This window comes from Hyposmocoma kahamanoa, unplaced genomic scaffold (assembly GCF_003589595.1).
Source record: "Hyposmocoma kahamanoa isolate Upper Pololo Valley unplaced genomic scaffold, ASM358959v1 95, whole genome shotgun sequence".
NCBI classification, from domain to species: domain Eukaryota; kingdom Metazoa; phylum Arthropoda; class Insecta; order Lepidoptera; family Cosmopterigidae; genus Hyposmocoma; species Hyposmocoma kahamanoa.
In genome coordinates, this window is record NW_020654972.1 from 3718775 (window position 1) to 3735799 (window position 17025).

The following is a 17025-nucleotide window of genomic DNA, read 5'->3' on the forward strand; positions in this document are numbered from 1 at the left end:
ATTACTATTCCTCTTAACGTAAATTACATTTTCATAGATGTACTGTAACGCCAGTGTAAGAATATTAATTTCCTTAAACTTACCTCGCAAAGATTGTAAATTACCCTAACCGCAAGTTTCTGCAGGACAAAGATTCTATCGATATCGGCGGCATTACCCCAAAGCAAAATGCCGTATGTCATTAAACTGTGAAAGTAGGTAAAGTAAACCAATCTAGCTGTTTCGACGTCTGAAAGTTTCCGTATTTTTTAATCGCGTTTTATGAGCCGTTTTGATAACTTATTTATATGTGGACGCCATTAAAATTTAGCATCTAACGTTATACCTAGAAATACAACTGTATCCACAAGATTCAATTTTTCGTTTCTTACTACAATGTTTGTAACCGTCTCTAACATTGGTAAGAGGGGAGGGAGGCCTTTGCTCAGCAGTGGGACAGTATGGGCTCATAATAATAAAAATAAGGAGCAGGTTATTAACTGCAAACCAATCAACTACTTTAGATATGGCATTGTTCACATTCGTCGTAGGAACATTGGTGCCTTTTAACGTTAAATAATAATGATCATCAGCAAACCATGAGGCCAGGTAAGTCATTAATATAAACTAAAATGGACCTAGAATTGAACCTTGAGGGGCACCCATGCTAATTGCAAACCCTGATGATCTCATACCGTTAACATCGACCCTCTGTACCCTACCACTCATACGATTTAAGAAGGTCGAGGTCACGTCCCGCCACACAATAAAGGCGTCTTTTTCCTGGCCAGAGTATCATAGTGCACACAATCAAAAGCCTTGGAAAGGTCACAGAATACACCAACAGTATCATGTGAGTCTTCCCATGCATCAAATATTTACGTTTCATGAACTCAACACCAGCATCGGTTGTAGAGCGGCCCCGAGTGAAACCAAATTGCTTAGGAGACATTAAGTTATTACTATAAAAATGTGCACACATCTGATTTAGAATCATTTTTTGAAATATTTTACTGAGAGTTGGTAGTATTGAAATAGGTCTGAAATTGATGAGGTCTGAAATATTACCAGATTTGAAAAGAGGAATAACTTTACTTTGCTTCATAAGGTCAGGAAACACACCATCATCAACACATTTATTAAAGACACATGCTAAATAAGGCGCAATACAATCAACTATAGAACTAATTACTCTGAATGAAAGACCATCAAGGTCAGCAGTATTTTTTATGTCTATAGACTTAAAGGTTTTAACAATGTCGTTTGCAAATACATGACGGAACCTTCAATTAGTAATACTAACTACATTGTTTTCTTTTAGTAAGGTTCAGCGGCGGTGAGAGATGAATTCAAAGACTTAGTAGTCAAAATTGAAATGTCATTAAAAACATTTTCAAATATTTTAGCAACTTCTGCATGTGTTTACAATTTTGTCATTAAATCTTAGTTTAAAATCTGAGTTACGAGGTTTGACCCTTCTAGTTTCACTGTTTATAATATCCTAAGTCGTTTTTACTACATTCGCGCTGCTTTTAATTTTATTATTTATAAACATCGCTTTGGCTGCAACAGAAACACGTTTAAACATTTTCGAATACTTCCTAAAAAAATGATTAAAACTGTTACTAGTGTCGTAGGTGTGTTGACCGCAGTGATCGGACGCTAATTTATTTATAATAGCTTTATTACTAGGTACGCATCTTTGTTACATAAATACAATAAACTTGTTATGGAGGTGGGGAGTGGGATACTGATTGCCAGGAGTACAGATGTGTAAGTATCGTAGTCAATTGGGAGCAGGAGAAGAAGACATGTTTTAGATCCCCATAGGCCCCGCATGGGCATGCTGGGCCAGGAACAATTTTGAGTTTGAACAGGGTGCGCTGGAGTTGTCACGTGACCAAGTTAGCCTACAAATAGTCGATTTTTTTGTCAAATTTCATATTATATCACAGGAATAGTACTAAAATAACTAAAAAATTAACAAAACCTATTACAAAACATTATCAGGGGAAGCTAATCAGAACCTCTAAACGTGTTCAAAGCTGCCCCCTTGGATTTGTTCAAATCTGTACTCTACAAAATAAATATTTTTTCATGCGTAAAAACACTCAACGATTGCAAGCTGTGGGTTCAATATTTTAGCAATAAAACAATTCGTACAACAAGCAAAGTTGCAACTCTCCATTATCTATATTGTTCCTTGAGAATGTTTTATGTTAGTTTTCGACGCTGAAACTAAACACGACCTCTCATTCGGTTATTGGCGCGCGCGCACTGACCGTTGCTACTGACAAGTGTGGGACTCGGTGGTTTTCATTCAAACTGCCTGCGTAAACGCATTTGTTCTAAGCTGCCCCTGGTCAAAGATGCCTCCTCCTCCCCTACTCATAGACGTCATGAGAAAACTATACAAATGAGTAAGAAACGTGTAATTAAACCCCAAAGACGCGATTTATTTTATTACTCTACTAAATGACTAATATTCAGAAGGTGCACCTTAGAGGATGGAAAGTGCACACACACGTACATTTTCTTACGCAAAATCAGCGTATTTGACATTTTTCAAAGAAAAAAAAACTAGGTGCCAATATCTTGAAAGTTACCAAAATGCAAATGCGTCCTTGTGACAAGGAGGGCAGTAAAGGTTTTACAACCAATAAAAATCAATAATTTTACTTTTATATTTATTTAGTATGCTTAATAAAATTAAAAACTTCCTGGATTTAAATACATTTCAGTTATTAATTTGTGAATAACACTATCAGTTGCGACACGAATAATAAACTGCGTGTTTGAGCTTTCACTTAATCGTAAAAAAAACACTTCATTAATCAGTTACTTGAAATTCTAATATACAGAACACATAGTCTAAAATAATTTAATTGTAATAATATTCAAACTAATTAGCTCTAGTTAGCATCAATAAATAAGATGACTTCATTGCGTGGGTGTCTTTGGAGTGATTAGGTGCCGTATCGCATGTTTTTACTATACGAGACACATCGATATTCCAGTTCCCATAAAAATGCCGTTTACGTGCGTTTATTTACATCTTAGATATTTCCAGCCAACTACATACAGTACGAGTGTTTTCATGGTCTATATTTTTGAACTATTTACTTAAACGACTAAAACTCGAAATATTGCTTACGTCAATGTCAGGCGGATTTCAACCTAAATTTGTCCACTAATGTTAAACAATAAAAATTCAAAATATCCTTTCAGAGTGATCATTGATTTAGTAAGGAGAATATTAAACTAAATATGTACAAGAGTGTATGTAAAACAAACCTACACGGGTAACCACATCTTCGGTTCAGTATTATTAAACTCATAATAGCATTTGTGATGTTTAATACTAAAACTATAAGATTATACTAGAAATGACGTAATATTCGTACTAAACGAAATAAAATCTAGTTGCTAAAATTAGAATCTAATGTGTAGTTATAAAATATAAAATGTTCAGCTATTTCACACTTTCAAACTTAAATTACCTAATATTGAGATGTCTTTTACTTGTATAAAAATATCATCAATATAATAATTATTTTCCTTTATTATTTTCCTACATAGTATGTCAATTGTGGCTTATAATAATTAATGTTAGGTCCATTATCCACCAAAACATAGACGTATCTAAGAACTACCTTTTGCCAATTTGACACCCCTTACGCTTCTCGATAACAATAGTTCATAAATTTCTTTGCTTTAGTGCATAGTTTCCCGAAGTGGTCCTTACCCAAATGGGCGCTGAAGAGTCCTAGGGGGCGGTAGGGGCCTTGATGCTGCCCAGGATTGATACCGCATTTGAAAAAATAAAACCTGAATAATTTATTTAAGCTACACTACAAATATATAACTTTTTTCCTTGTGATTGTTTGTATTAACATAAAAAATATGTGTTTTCAATTATTTTTTGTGGTGGGCGACGAAATTTTTTTATCTTGCGTAAGTGGGCGGTTAGCCAAAAGTTTGGGAACCTATGCTTTAGTGGATAGTGCACTTTTGCTGAATCAAGCAAGTTCTTCTGAAATAAAGGAAAAATTGTTTCCATGGAATCTGCCTGTATATTTCAGCGAAACTAAATTGCCAAGGTTCAGTTATAAATACCTAATTTATATTAATATATAGAAACTTCTATCTAAGCAAGTGGACAAGATTGATATAGTATCCTTATTCTTGAATAAATAAAATCCTAGCTACCCTTAACTGTAAAATATTTGTGTTCAGACTGCATGTCTTGTTTCTAACAATTTACACTAGCGATATTTAGGGTCCTACATAATAATAATTTTAAACATGCGAGTACAAGATGTATTATATTCTTAAGGCAAGTGAATATATCGATTAATACACTAAAATAAGACCTGATTAAACAAACGCCGTCAGCTTGCGTCCACGATCGCGTCCGCAGTTACGGTCAATTGCCAAATGTTATATCGGTACAAACAGTTACAGTCCAAGCTGAACGCGTTGGTTTAAACAAATCTTTAATCTATCACACAAAACTTTTGATTAAATTTAGGAGATCGTTAACAAAACGTTAAAAACAAAGAGCGCAGCTCTCTATTGATCACGGCGATATATTAAGAATATTAAATTATGTATAAGGAATCATCCGCACAAAATTATGATTTCGTAGCTAATTATCTTAGTCCTAGTATATAATAACACATTATTATTATTTACACATTCTCTATGATAATGCATTCGTAAAACGTATACTGTTACACGTTAGCCTTCAATATTCCACAATTACCATTATTACAACCGATGAAACACCATAATCACTAACTTCATTGCTAAAATACTCGCACCTTTTTTTCCTATACTAAAATTGTATTCGGTGTCGACATAAATGCCTATTACACTCTGGCACGAATTTGTAAAGAATACATAGCGACTGCTACATCTTCACAGTAAATAATTTAATAACGAATGTGCTCGTCGTCGATACCGAAGTTATATGTTAACTAAATAATTTATATCCACTTTAAGCTTTCAACTCACTGATGTAATAATTAATTCGCACTTAACGTTACCATTGTATCTTAGATTTGACACAGGTAAATTTGCTGTATTTTTAAATAGAAATAAACGTACATAGTTATTTTTACTTGACATTGGCAAAATCATTGATTATTTCGATGGACCCATAACATTTAAAAGAAGAAGAAATAGAAATAAACTATTTTTCTATCATTATCTAATTCTCATTTTTTTTATAATCGGCAATTTGGTACTGCTAAATGATAGACAAAAACAATATTTTACCATAGTACTTTCCGTTCTGTGATTCCACGATGTAAAACAAAAGAAAACATAAATCAGAGGAGTCAAGTCCGGCCGCCACACATCAAGTGCTGAACGCAGTTATGTGAACAAGGTTAGTTTGCATCACTTTCTTTCGCATAAGTGCGTTCCTTTCCAAGAGCCAATCAGATGCGGGAAGTATTTATGCGATAGAATGAGTAAGACACATTATCTTTCTTCGCATAAGTAGGTTCCTTTATAATGCAAGGCCGTGGAAAGCAGGTGCGTGGTGGTGATCAAAAGAGGACGCAATTATGCGCCGGGGGCGAGGCGCATCACTTGCTTGAGGGTTTGTGCTTGGGTGGCGTGGTGGGCGGCCCGCCCTGCTCCGCAGGTGCACCCAGCGCCACGCCCTCGCTATCCACCTCCATCTGACAGCACAAGCACTTTGTTAATCACATGAAATGTAAACTACTTAGTATACCTAATAAAGTGCATGCATGCCCTGGACATGTTCTGTCTGACGAAAACCTTAAATAATTCTAAACTTTGTCTCCATCAAGACAAAAAGTATCTAATGTGTAATTAGGCAAACACTAAGTTAGAATAATATAGGCAACGATTTACCTTTTCATCTTTATTAGCACTCTGTGGAGATCCTGTGCTATTGTTACTAGCTGTTGTGTTCTCAGTGCCGCTTTCAGCATTTTCCGTGCTTGTTGTTCCTGAAAAAATAAATTATTTGTAAAAGGCTACATATTATTTTTCTTCTTCCCGTTGTTTCATATTTCGGGCTCGTGGCATATAAAGCATCTAAGCGATACGGGAAATTAGCGGCAACGTGTCTTGGTGAATAGTCGCATGTTTACTGCGATCGCCAGCATGTCCGAGGTTTGAGGTTGTTGACCGTAACACAGTCGAATGATGATTGAGTTAACATTTTGGAAAAAGATTTGAAACGCAGTTTTTACATTGTCTAAGATTACGTTAAGTCCAGCGCAGACGACGGACATTTTATAACGGTCTGCGTTGGCCTTTAAACTGTTGGTGACATCACTCAGGCACTTACCAGCCTGTATGTGATGCGCGCTGCCGCGGTCCGCTTCATGTTCCCTGAGCACTGCGTCGAGGTTGAACCGGCGCCGGTACGAGATGAAGAACGTGCGCACGTGGGCCTCCGTCTTCGTGCCCAGTGTCTCAGCGATCGCTTGGAAGTCCTTGCCTAGATCGTTTAATTGCGTGTATGTAGTTCACTTGACTCGTAATGAAATTACTATTACAATTTAGATTAGTTAAGAGCGGGTGAGTTAATAATTCCAGATCCTAGTAAAACTGAGGGGGATTTGCTCCGCGCAGTAATTGACATTCAGAGGAGATCATTAGTATTTTTTCATATAGTACCTCCTTGCTTCATCCTATGATTAAAGGTAGACACAACTCGCGACCCCGGGCCTTATACTTACGGCCCGCGTCTAAAATGTCCGGTCTTTTGAAAAAAAAAGATTTTTGTACTAATTAGGTCGCGCCGCCGCGATGCCCTCACTTAATACCTTGCTTGCTATACATACATCCTACCGCAAAGCACTCCGTATATTCTAATGATACTTTTAAAAACTTCTTTCATGAAATTAATTATCTTGCAAAATTTTGTGCAGTTATCTTTGAGCAATCTGATTTTATTGAAATGAAAGGATTTGTTAAACAAATCATTAGTTTTCAAATGCAACAGTCTTGGCCAAGAATATGCAGAAAACAGGCCCAAAAAAAGTTTAAAGACTCCATGCCGCAACTAGCAAAAACACACCTAGTGCAATAAAATATGTGATTTTACCATTTTTTAATTTATTTGTCAGTTCACTACTATCGCTATTGTGTACACATCCAGTGATCTAGTGCGCTTTTGCCCTTTTGTTTGATTACATTCAACGATATTGTTGCAATATACCTAAAAGAAATGAACTTAGTTTAGAACGAGTGCCGATATAAGAACTGTATGAGCAAGGGAAATCACAGGTTAGATATTCCTAAGACTATAAAATGTACGCAGTACGCTATTGGACAATCGGCCGCTGCCATATCCCACAGTAATAGATTACAGTGGGCGTAAACGCATCACCAGATTGTGAGCACTGAAAGCAAATAATAAGAGTTGTCTAAGGATCGGATCGAAAACTACTTAATGTCGAGTTGTCAGTCGAAATTACGAGAAGTGTTCAATGTATTCTCGGTGTAAGCATGAAGACAGAAAATTCTGAAAAAATCTATTTAGAACAGACAGTACCTAATCACTGGGGTCCAGGTCTGGAAGTAGGGTGATCGGTTTAAAAGTTTTTCAAAACCATAATCTCGCAAGTAAATTAAATTTTGTATTTAAACAGTCATTAGCTAATGAGATTATTTAACCTTCATAATTACTAAATCACCCCGATACCTAGAATACATTGAACGCACCAAGTAGAGTAGAGGCTGGCCTGAAAAGCTATAAAGTCGGGAAGAAATCATGGCTCTTAGGAAATAACAAGAATGCTCAGAATGTATGCATCTTAAAGTACCAAAATTTCACTGAACAAAATTGGTTAAATATGTGGTCACACTAGTCAAACTATGAGGTGTATTATTCAATTTCATGTTCTAATTAAATTAAATTATGATTTGAAACTAAAATTCGTTGACAAAAATATTTCAGTTGCCGAAATCATTTTTTTTTTTTTTCAGATTTTCGGTACACATAGTGTGATCTTTGGGCGCCGCCGGGGAAGCGAAGAATTTAGTCCAGACTGTGTTGCACCAACCGTAAAATACGGCGATGGCAGAAACGTTTGCCTGTGATGGCCGCATTAACTCCTTAAAATACATAAACGTCCTAGAATCTGCGTTGCTGCCCTCTTTTTCGACGCTTTTTGCAGATATAACCATGAATAGCATTTAATTCCACTATAATAATGTGTTAAGTGGGACCACTACTGGGGTACCCTCTTTCCAACAAAAAAAAAAAAAGAATCGTCAAAATCAGTTCACAAACGACATTCAAAAATGAGTAATCGCGTAACATACATAAGAAAACATAGTCGGATTGAGAATCTCCTCCTTTTTTGAAAATGGTTAAAAATAAAAAAAATCGATCGATTTTCACCTACCAATGCATTAATTGTGTCAATTCATTGCCCGCAGTAACGATTTTGTAGCATTCGCTTTCGACCTCAAGCAACAAACGATTCCTACCGCTTATTCCCAGTTGTCACCACTGGCTTTGTTCCCACTGGCGACAAATGGGAAAAAAATCCCATATGTTACCAGGTGGTAACAAACGGGATAAAAAGATCTGTTGTTGCCTGGCGGCAAATGAAATTTAAAATATCCCAGTAGGTAGTTAAAAGGGAATAAAATAAAATTCTAGTTTAATGATAAAAGTATAGATCTTATTAACTCGAATTTCATTTTATTCCCTTTCGATGGCGGCAATAAACTTACATTGATTGGATTTTTTTATTCCATTTGGTTTTTTTACTGGCAACCTACTGGAATTTTTTTATCCCGTTTGTCACCACCTGGTAACATATGGATTTTTTTCTTTCCATCTGTCGCCAGTAGAAGTCACCACTGGCAACAACTAGGATTTTTTATCCCGTTTGTCACCACCTGGTAACATATGGGATCTTTTTCCCATTTGTCGCTAGTCGGAACAAAGCCAATGGTGACAACTGGGAATAAGCAATTCTTATAATGTTTATCGCTAAATCAGCGACGAATTGGGTGCACAAGTCATAATCAACAATTTAAGCGAGTCTCAAATGTTACCGGTTAGTAGAAGTAGCTTACCATAAGGTTGTTCGCCCTTGGCCCTTGAAATAGTCACCAGTCAAAGCTTGTGGTGCAATTTTTCTTGGTACTGGTCGGCAAGACAAATGTGTAGATTTTTATTGGTAAAAAAGATAAAAATGGCGTAAAAGCTAATGTATCAACATGTGATTGATGTAATTGTAAAATCGCAAGGACATGAAATTTTAAGATTTTCGCCATGTCACTGCACACTAAACCCTACAAAACGTATTTAATATTTAATAATGAAACAGAACACATAAAAGAACGAGAACAGACTGATCTTCAAAAGTGGACGAGGATAGACCAATTCTGTTCAATTAAAATATTAATATTGCCCACTATAAATTTGTCTAAATTGTCTAAGGGTCGTATTCCAGAACTGTACTCAATGCTCAAGTCAGGACTTGAGTATTGCAGTGAGCACTGAAAATCATACTCAAGTCCTTGCCATTAGGGTCGTATTTGCAGTACTTGAAATTTTTAATCCTATACCAGATCGCATTAAGCCTCTACCATTGACTAATTTTAAAAAGGAATTGCGCATGTGGCTCTTTGATCATTTGTTTTACTCTATTGACGAATTCATGAATCATAAAGAATAATTAATTGATGCATACATTTTTCCCATCATTAAAAAATATATATATATTATTATTATTAAATTATGACATACACGATTCTGACATATCAAATTAAATCAATTATCTTAAATTTATCAATTTGTTGCCTAATTATTGTTTTAAAATCGAATCTCAATCCACCAATGTATTATTTTATTATTGTATTTGCATGCTTTTATTTTAGAAGGCCGAATAGGTTTAAGCTCTGATTTAATTTTTACCATCAACATGTGTAATGTATCCTACCCTATTTGAAGCGAATAAATTAATTATTATTATTATTATTATTGAAATCATACTCAAGTCTGCTCAAATCCTGACTTGAGCATTGAGTACAGTTCTGGAATACGACCCTAAATTTGTCGAATCGTCATCAGATTCTGGTACACCTACACCTTAAACACAATATTAAAATTCTCCAAAAAACTGAAAGTTACTTAGGTAATATAGATGCTCAATACCTTTGGCCAACAACGCAGTATGACAAAAATTTAAAGAAATATATATACCATAGATAACCATTATTTATTCTTGTCTTACTTAGAATTTCTACATCGAATTTGAATCAAAGAATTGCCAAATACAGCCTCAAAAAATCTCATTAAAGTTTGACTCTGGCCATTTGCTTTCAAATTCGAATTAAATATTTCTGACATAAATTAATGGCTTATGTTCATCAATGGCTGCGTGTAAACTGATAATTAAAAAATAATATGTCATTTCAGGAATAATTTGGGTGTTTTTGTACAAATAATACCTCCAATATTATGTATCCATAATGTCATAAGCAAGTACCGCCCGCCTTTATTTTATTTTGCACTATGTGGCAAATGGTTGCCAACTACTGTATTATGATGATTAATATTTAATAACATTTTAAACCAATCAAAATAAGGTTGAAGGTCGCACGAAAGACCGGTGTAGACATCTTGTTTCAGACAGAGTTGTACCTTAAAAATATTTTCAAATGAATAAAAAATTTAATAATCAATTAGTGAAATTGCGTCGAAGGAGGCACAAAGATAAGAAAAAAAAAGAAACAGAATACGAGGGCTAATAAGTTCGTAACTACTTATTATATTTTACAGTATCCTTCGAGTGACATACGTTTAAATAATTAATAGATTTAGGCGTTACGTTACGGAAATCCATATTAATAATTTTGGAAGCAAATAATTTGCTACCCCGTGAACCATTTTTATTGAGATACATTTTTCACATAACGTGTACAAGCTTTAAACAATGAACACGTGCGCCACGGTTAGCTAGAGTAATCTAACCCGGAAAGCCGGATACCAGGAAGCGCTAAGGCAATGACACATTCGGGTTTGTGGAAGAGACCGGTTTCTGCACTCACTTTAATTCAATCATATTAATATGTAATATATATTCGTTAAAATTAATAACGTTTCATTTTTTTTATAGAGTTACCCATATTTACTAGTTAATTAAATTTCGATAAAGGCAGCATTCGAGTTTTTTTTAGTACATTATATGAATCCATGTCCTTATACAAAAATTCCTAATCTTTTAACATTTTTCAAACAATATTATTTTGTAACTTCATTGACTGCATTAAAAATAGCCAAACCGATATGTCGGAAATTATTGTTATCTTTATGTTTGTCTATTGTAATACTATTTTTGGATTAGTTCCAAAATCCGAATCTCAATTTGTCAAGATTTGGCATTTTTCCTAAACCATTTTTTGTAACAAATTATTTTGCCCAAAATATGTAGTTAGGTTAGTTGTTAATTTTGTATCTAAGTCTTACCATATTTCCTAACCGCTGTGACAGCCATCAGCAACTCGTCATTGGTCCAACGAGAGTTGATCTTTGCCGGCGGCTCGCCCGGTCTATATTCCTCCACACCGCTGTCGCCTACCTTGCGCTTCATCGCGCTCAGTTGCTGCTTATTTTGCTGCACCTGCCCCCAAACACTTGAATGTAATACTAAAACTTCAACCACTACGTAAAACCGTGGTAAATACCAAGATAAACTAGCAAGGAAAAACGATCAAAAAGTGCATATCTGGATTCTCCAAAAACTACACCTTATCGGCAATTCTATGCGCACAGCAACAGGCAAGATCGAAAGGAAGTAAAGCAGAAATGGAAACAAGTTGATTCAACACAAATTTCAATTATTCTTATAACTACCGACTATTATGTGTGCAGAATACATTTGATAGCGATACCGTCTAAAACAGTATCACCGTAACTACTGTACACTAGTAATAAAATCGATAACACATCACATTCTCACATTACATCACACAAATGCTTGTACACGGCCTCTCGTGGGGTACAAATAATTCTTTTTGACGGAATCATAATAAAGTTGGTGTCAACGTAAGAGTGAGAATGCGTCTTTGCTACTAGCGGTCTTTTGCGAGTTGCATCTTACTTGTCGCTTCAGTGATATAATTTCTCTGTCCATGGCTTTGAGCATAGCTTCACCCTGATTGATAAGCCCGGCCTGCGGAGGGTCGCCAGGCTGTGGGCCGGTGGCCATCGCGACCAGATCGTCGTGATTGATGTAAATACCACGAGGCAACCGGTGCTTGTAACGCTGCTGTTTCGAGCCGGGGCCGCGTCGCCCCGACGGCCCGCAGAGCGGTCTCATCGTCCCGGTGCGTCTGTCACATTACCGCCAACATTCAAACAAACAACCTTAACGCTTAGGTTATGGAACAAACACACTCCAGACTCTTTAGGGACTCATGCAAGTAGTTGCTATGCAAGAGATTAAAACAAATTTTAATTGAATTTGATAGGTATTACCGACCTGGCGTGCACGAGGCATGCCTGGCACAACTTGTGCGAGTTGTGCGCCGTGATTTGGTTGCACTGAATGCCGCACACGGTGCACCACTTCCCCGCCTCGCCGCCGCCCTCGCCCTAAACCCCAATTAATAGTTTACATTCTTGCCACGTATAACACTCCTAACGCGAGTTACTCCTCACACACTTCTTTTAAGAACCCATAGTAAAATATATATATATATTCTGCACACATTAATTTCAATGAAAGATGTTCTTTCTTCGTATTATTATGGGGCTATTAAAGGAAGCATGCGGGAATATAGAGGGATGCAGCAGGGAAAGGGAATAGGAACATTAACATAAAAGGCATGACACTGTATTTCAAATCATTATAAAGTCAACAATGTTGTCTTTAACTTACTACAATATCATAAAGTAATATATATTCCCCTATTTCAAATATGTACAAATATTTGAAATAAAGAGTATATTTTGCCACATACAATGCATTCTACACATTTAAAAATCACACTTAAGATGTTGATCATGAGGGTGGTAGACATAGTTGGTAAATAAAAATGCAGAGCAGTAAAAAAAAACGTTAAGCCAACAATGAACCAAGCAATAATTAACACATAAATGAGAAAAAATTATTCACCAAAATGATGAATCAAAAATGAATGAATGATGAAATAACAAGCAAAAAAATGAATATTTACATATAACGCAAGCCAGGGTACTAAAAAAAATTGTTAAACTATGAGAAAAATACAAATACTACAGTAATGAGTGCAGCATTATGAAATACGTGATATAGTGTTGCCACCATATTAGAGTGGGGAACATTGAGACAGACAGTTTTAGCCTGATACGATAAAGTAATGAAATGACGTCACACGAGCAGAGTGGACAAGATTGGAGGGATGTAGAAGACACTGGCCAACGAGATCGAAAGCGAGGTTGCATGGTGAGCAGCAGGGACCCACCTGCGCGGGCGCGTGTACCGCAGCGCGCTGTGGCGGCTCGGCGCCCGCGCCGCCGGCTCGGCCGCCGCGCACTATACCCCGGTGGATAGTCCACTTCTGTCGTAGCCAACAGCACCATCACATAAGGCAACATTAGCAACACCCCTCACCTAACCGCCAGGCGTGACTCACTACTAACTGCCACATCATTATTATTATTAGCCAAAACTCTTTCCGTTGTCCAAAATGTCAATTGTTTAGTCTACATGCAGAGCAAATAAGAGAATGTTATCTAATTACTTGAAAAAACTCAACTGTTTGACTTATATGCTGAAGGAATAAATAAAATTAAAGGGCCATCATATGTGTATTAAATAATACAAAAAATGATCTACGACTCTGCATTTTTATTTACTAACCGGATGTGCTACCTGGAAACAATTACTTAAAATATTGTTGGACAATCCAGATACACCACTATGTAAGTATGCACTCCTAGAACATTTACAAAGATTATGTTATGACTCAATGTTCAGACAATATTCTGCACACATATTAAAACACAGAGCAGGATGTATTTGCACTTTCTGTTTTAACACATTTTACATACCTTTTCATCATTATCAGATTCCTTGTCTGAGCCACCTGGATCAGAGCCAGCACCAGACTCTCTCTTCCCAGAGCCTGAACCAGTAGCATTCCGTCCTTCACTCACAGCGTCCATCAGAGATGTGCGTGCTCTAGTTTTCTTCCATGAATAGTAGTATTTCACCAACGAAGCTATTGATTTATCTGGCAACTGTTACAAAAGTGTCTATTGATAATTTACTGACATATAATGATACTTCAAATTGAAAATAAACCAAATGTGACTCACCATCTGTCTTATCCTATGAAAACTCTTTCCATGAAATTGAAATGCTTGTTCAAACAGCACTTTGTCTTCAACTGTCCACTCGTCAGGGAATGGTGTGAAGTTAGCCAAGTCAATAGACGCCCTACTCAGGTCATGTTTATGCCAGAACAGCATGCCCAAGGCTTGTTCACCATTGTACCCATATTTCTCTTTTGCAGTTGTAATGTACTCATCCACTAAAACAGTGATTATGAAATTCAAACTTGTTTCACAGTGAAAGTAAAATAAAAACCAGAGCTTCCACACATTCCTCAGATCCATAAAGTCATAACTGTAAGGAAATGTAGGGCAAGAATAAGTTTCACACAACTTACATTTGGTATCAGATATGTCCGCTGTGGGAGACCACACCAGCAAAGCTCTATCTGACATCTGTTCTGGTTTCCGCTGGTCTAGTGGCTCCAACTCTGGGCACACAGCTTGATAGTCACGACCCACTCTTATTTTCTCGGCTGCAAAGGGCACTACTGCTTGGAGTGGTGTAATTGTGGAGTTGATGATGATGCAGCATGTTGATGATGATGGAAAGCAGAAAAAATTAAGCATGAGATGATTGCAACGGACAATATACACAATCTTATAACTGCACAAATAGGTACCTAGTCAAAAGCAGTTACCAAGTTAGTAAAATGCCTAACGAGATAATGAAATGTGTAGCTGATCCGAAACTTCATCACGTCACGTTCAAAACAGCTGCTTTACGTTATTTTGTATAATCGACTGAATTAATTTGTTAGTCGTACACAATTTCCGAAAAGTTACTTACCATTTTCATCTTCCGAACTTGAATCGGGGCTTCCATGCCCATTCGGGCTTGGCCCCCTCGACCGCTTCCCGTTCCGAACATCATTACTCCTCTCAGCCAAAACCATGATTTAGTAATAATACGCTTATTTCTACGATTTACACTTATATATTACAAAATTCTGTAGTCCATAAATTGGTTTTACGATTTGAGAACTCTATTTAAACGAAATGCGGAGCTTTAGATTTCAATTCAAACGTGATTCAAACCACCGCATCGATAATTTGACAAACCTGCCATTGGCGGCCACAATTCATTTAATGGCGTCTGTACTCAATAACACTTACGCGAACAGTTTAGCTAAGCGTATATCCGTGGGAAAAACATAAAAAGTTATACCATCATTGAAAAACTAATTTTAAATTCTTAATTAACTGAAATCTCTCTTTTTATACAATAAAATAATTCCAATTTGCCGTTGAAAAGACACCATTTTATAAATTCTAATGGCAACTTCAAAGTACAGAGCTGTTGAAATTAATTGACATACACTATTTTAAATATTTGTGCATAAAATTATTTTATTATATACAGAATTCTGCGCAAATGGTGGTGAGAATATAAAAATCCCTAAAATGTTGTATTTTTGCACTACTGTATACATGAAATGTTATAATTGAAAACTTTGTTTAAAAATATAGTATATATTTTTTCCGATAAAAGATGGCGTTATGTTGATGAAATTAATTATTTCTTTTAGCTAAAAAACCATGAATCACTGGAAAGACCATCCTTGCGGGAAAATAATTTAGATTATTATTTTAAGAACAATTGGACGGATAAGCAATTAATTTACAGACAATGTTATCACTATCACTAACTGGCTAAGAGTTGATGTGGGTAGCAATGTGGTCTTGCGTACCTATTTACATTTAACTTATATACCTACAAAATATTCCACTAATGAGTCCTAGATCTCCTTCACAAATTAGAAAGACGTAGAAAGACTAACCGTTGGGGTCATGGTATCCACACTCCTTCGAAGAAGAATGTAAACTCGCTTAGAAATGCAGTCTCGTGTGGTAGGTATTCCTCTATTTGATTGCTCTCCCCAATGATGACAATTCAACTAGACAGTTGCGGCGATTATCAACAGATTCTTAATTTTGGAAAGACGCCTTACTGCTTCAGCTATGGACAAAGAGTAAGTTGTTATGTACGCTGTGGACGAATAATTAGGTATTTATAAACCTAGAAGCTGTGTATCAAAACCGATTTACGTTTGGATGTGATTTGATTTTGCCAGCATATTTTTGATAGGTTGTAGCGATATATTGTGACAAACGCAGGGTAGTTTCGTAATTTGCAAATGACCTCGCTGACCCTATTTACAGATTGTCTACTCGACTACGGTGAAGCCAAAAGGTTGGTAGGCAATGTTATGTTGTGTCCGTAGAATCGAGCCCCACTAGGGCGTATACTTAGGGCAAACTCACACGATCAGTTTGCTTTTGCTAATTAGAGAGCTTTCGATAGATCTTTTAATACCATTACAACATCAATGATCAAATCGAGACCTGAATCTATGTTCACGATTTGATTATTTTTATTGCGTATGTGAAAGAAATGTTTTGAGCTAGGTAGAATTTCATAAAATTCAATTATTCGTGATTGACAAGGCCCTTTGGCCTGTGACGCGTCATCAGCATAATCAAGATTTAAAAACAACTTTTGCGAGCCAGTTATTTATCTTAATATATCTTGTCTAATAATAAAGTTCTAACATTATTGGACAAGCACTCATTTTTTTTTTATCCCTATAAATTATTGTCGAGCTGAACATTGACTTGTCTGACAGAAAGTATGTTAACACCACGTTGAATTCTACACTGTAATGTAAAAATCATTAAGGTACGTGGGTTCCAAAGTCCAAAAGTCAAAATGGAAAGTC

The 17025-nt window shown here is 36.2% G+C and overlaps 1 protein-coding gene across 2 annotated transcripts; it reads right to left on the bottom strand.

Annotated features, from left to right (window-relative positions):
- Positions 1–5388: 5388 nt before the first annotated feature.
- On the bottom strand, positions 5389–15376 carry LOC113238197 (REST corepressor 1). Of its 2 annotated transcripts, none has more exons than XM_026474975.1 (10): positions 15096–15376; positions 14644–14781; positions 14291–14505; positions 14024–14212; positions 12471–12583; positions 12090–12321; positions 11456–11609; positions 6308–6460; positions 5866–5963; positions 5389–5669 (listed from the first exon to the last, which is right to left on the bottom strand). In XM_026474975.1, exons 1-10 carry the CDS (start codon positions 15199–15201, stop codon positions 5574–5576), a joined length of 1494 nt encoding a protein of 497 aa, XP_026330760.1. In that variant the 5' UTR covers positions 15202–15376; the 3' UTR covers positions 5389–5573. The 2 variants fall into 2 exon arrangements, with proteins under 2 accessions (XP_026330760.1, XP_026330759.1); XM_026474974.1 differs by having other exon boundaries at positions 14644–14796.
- Positions 15377–17025: the final 1649 nt, after the last annotated feature.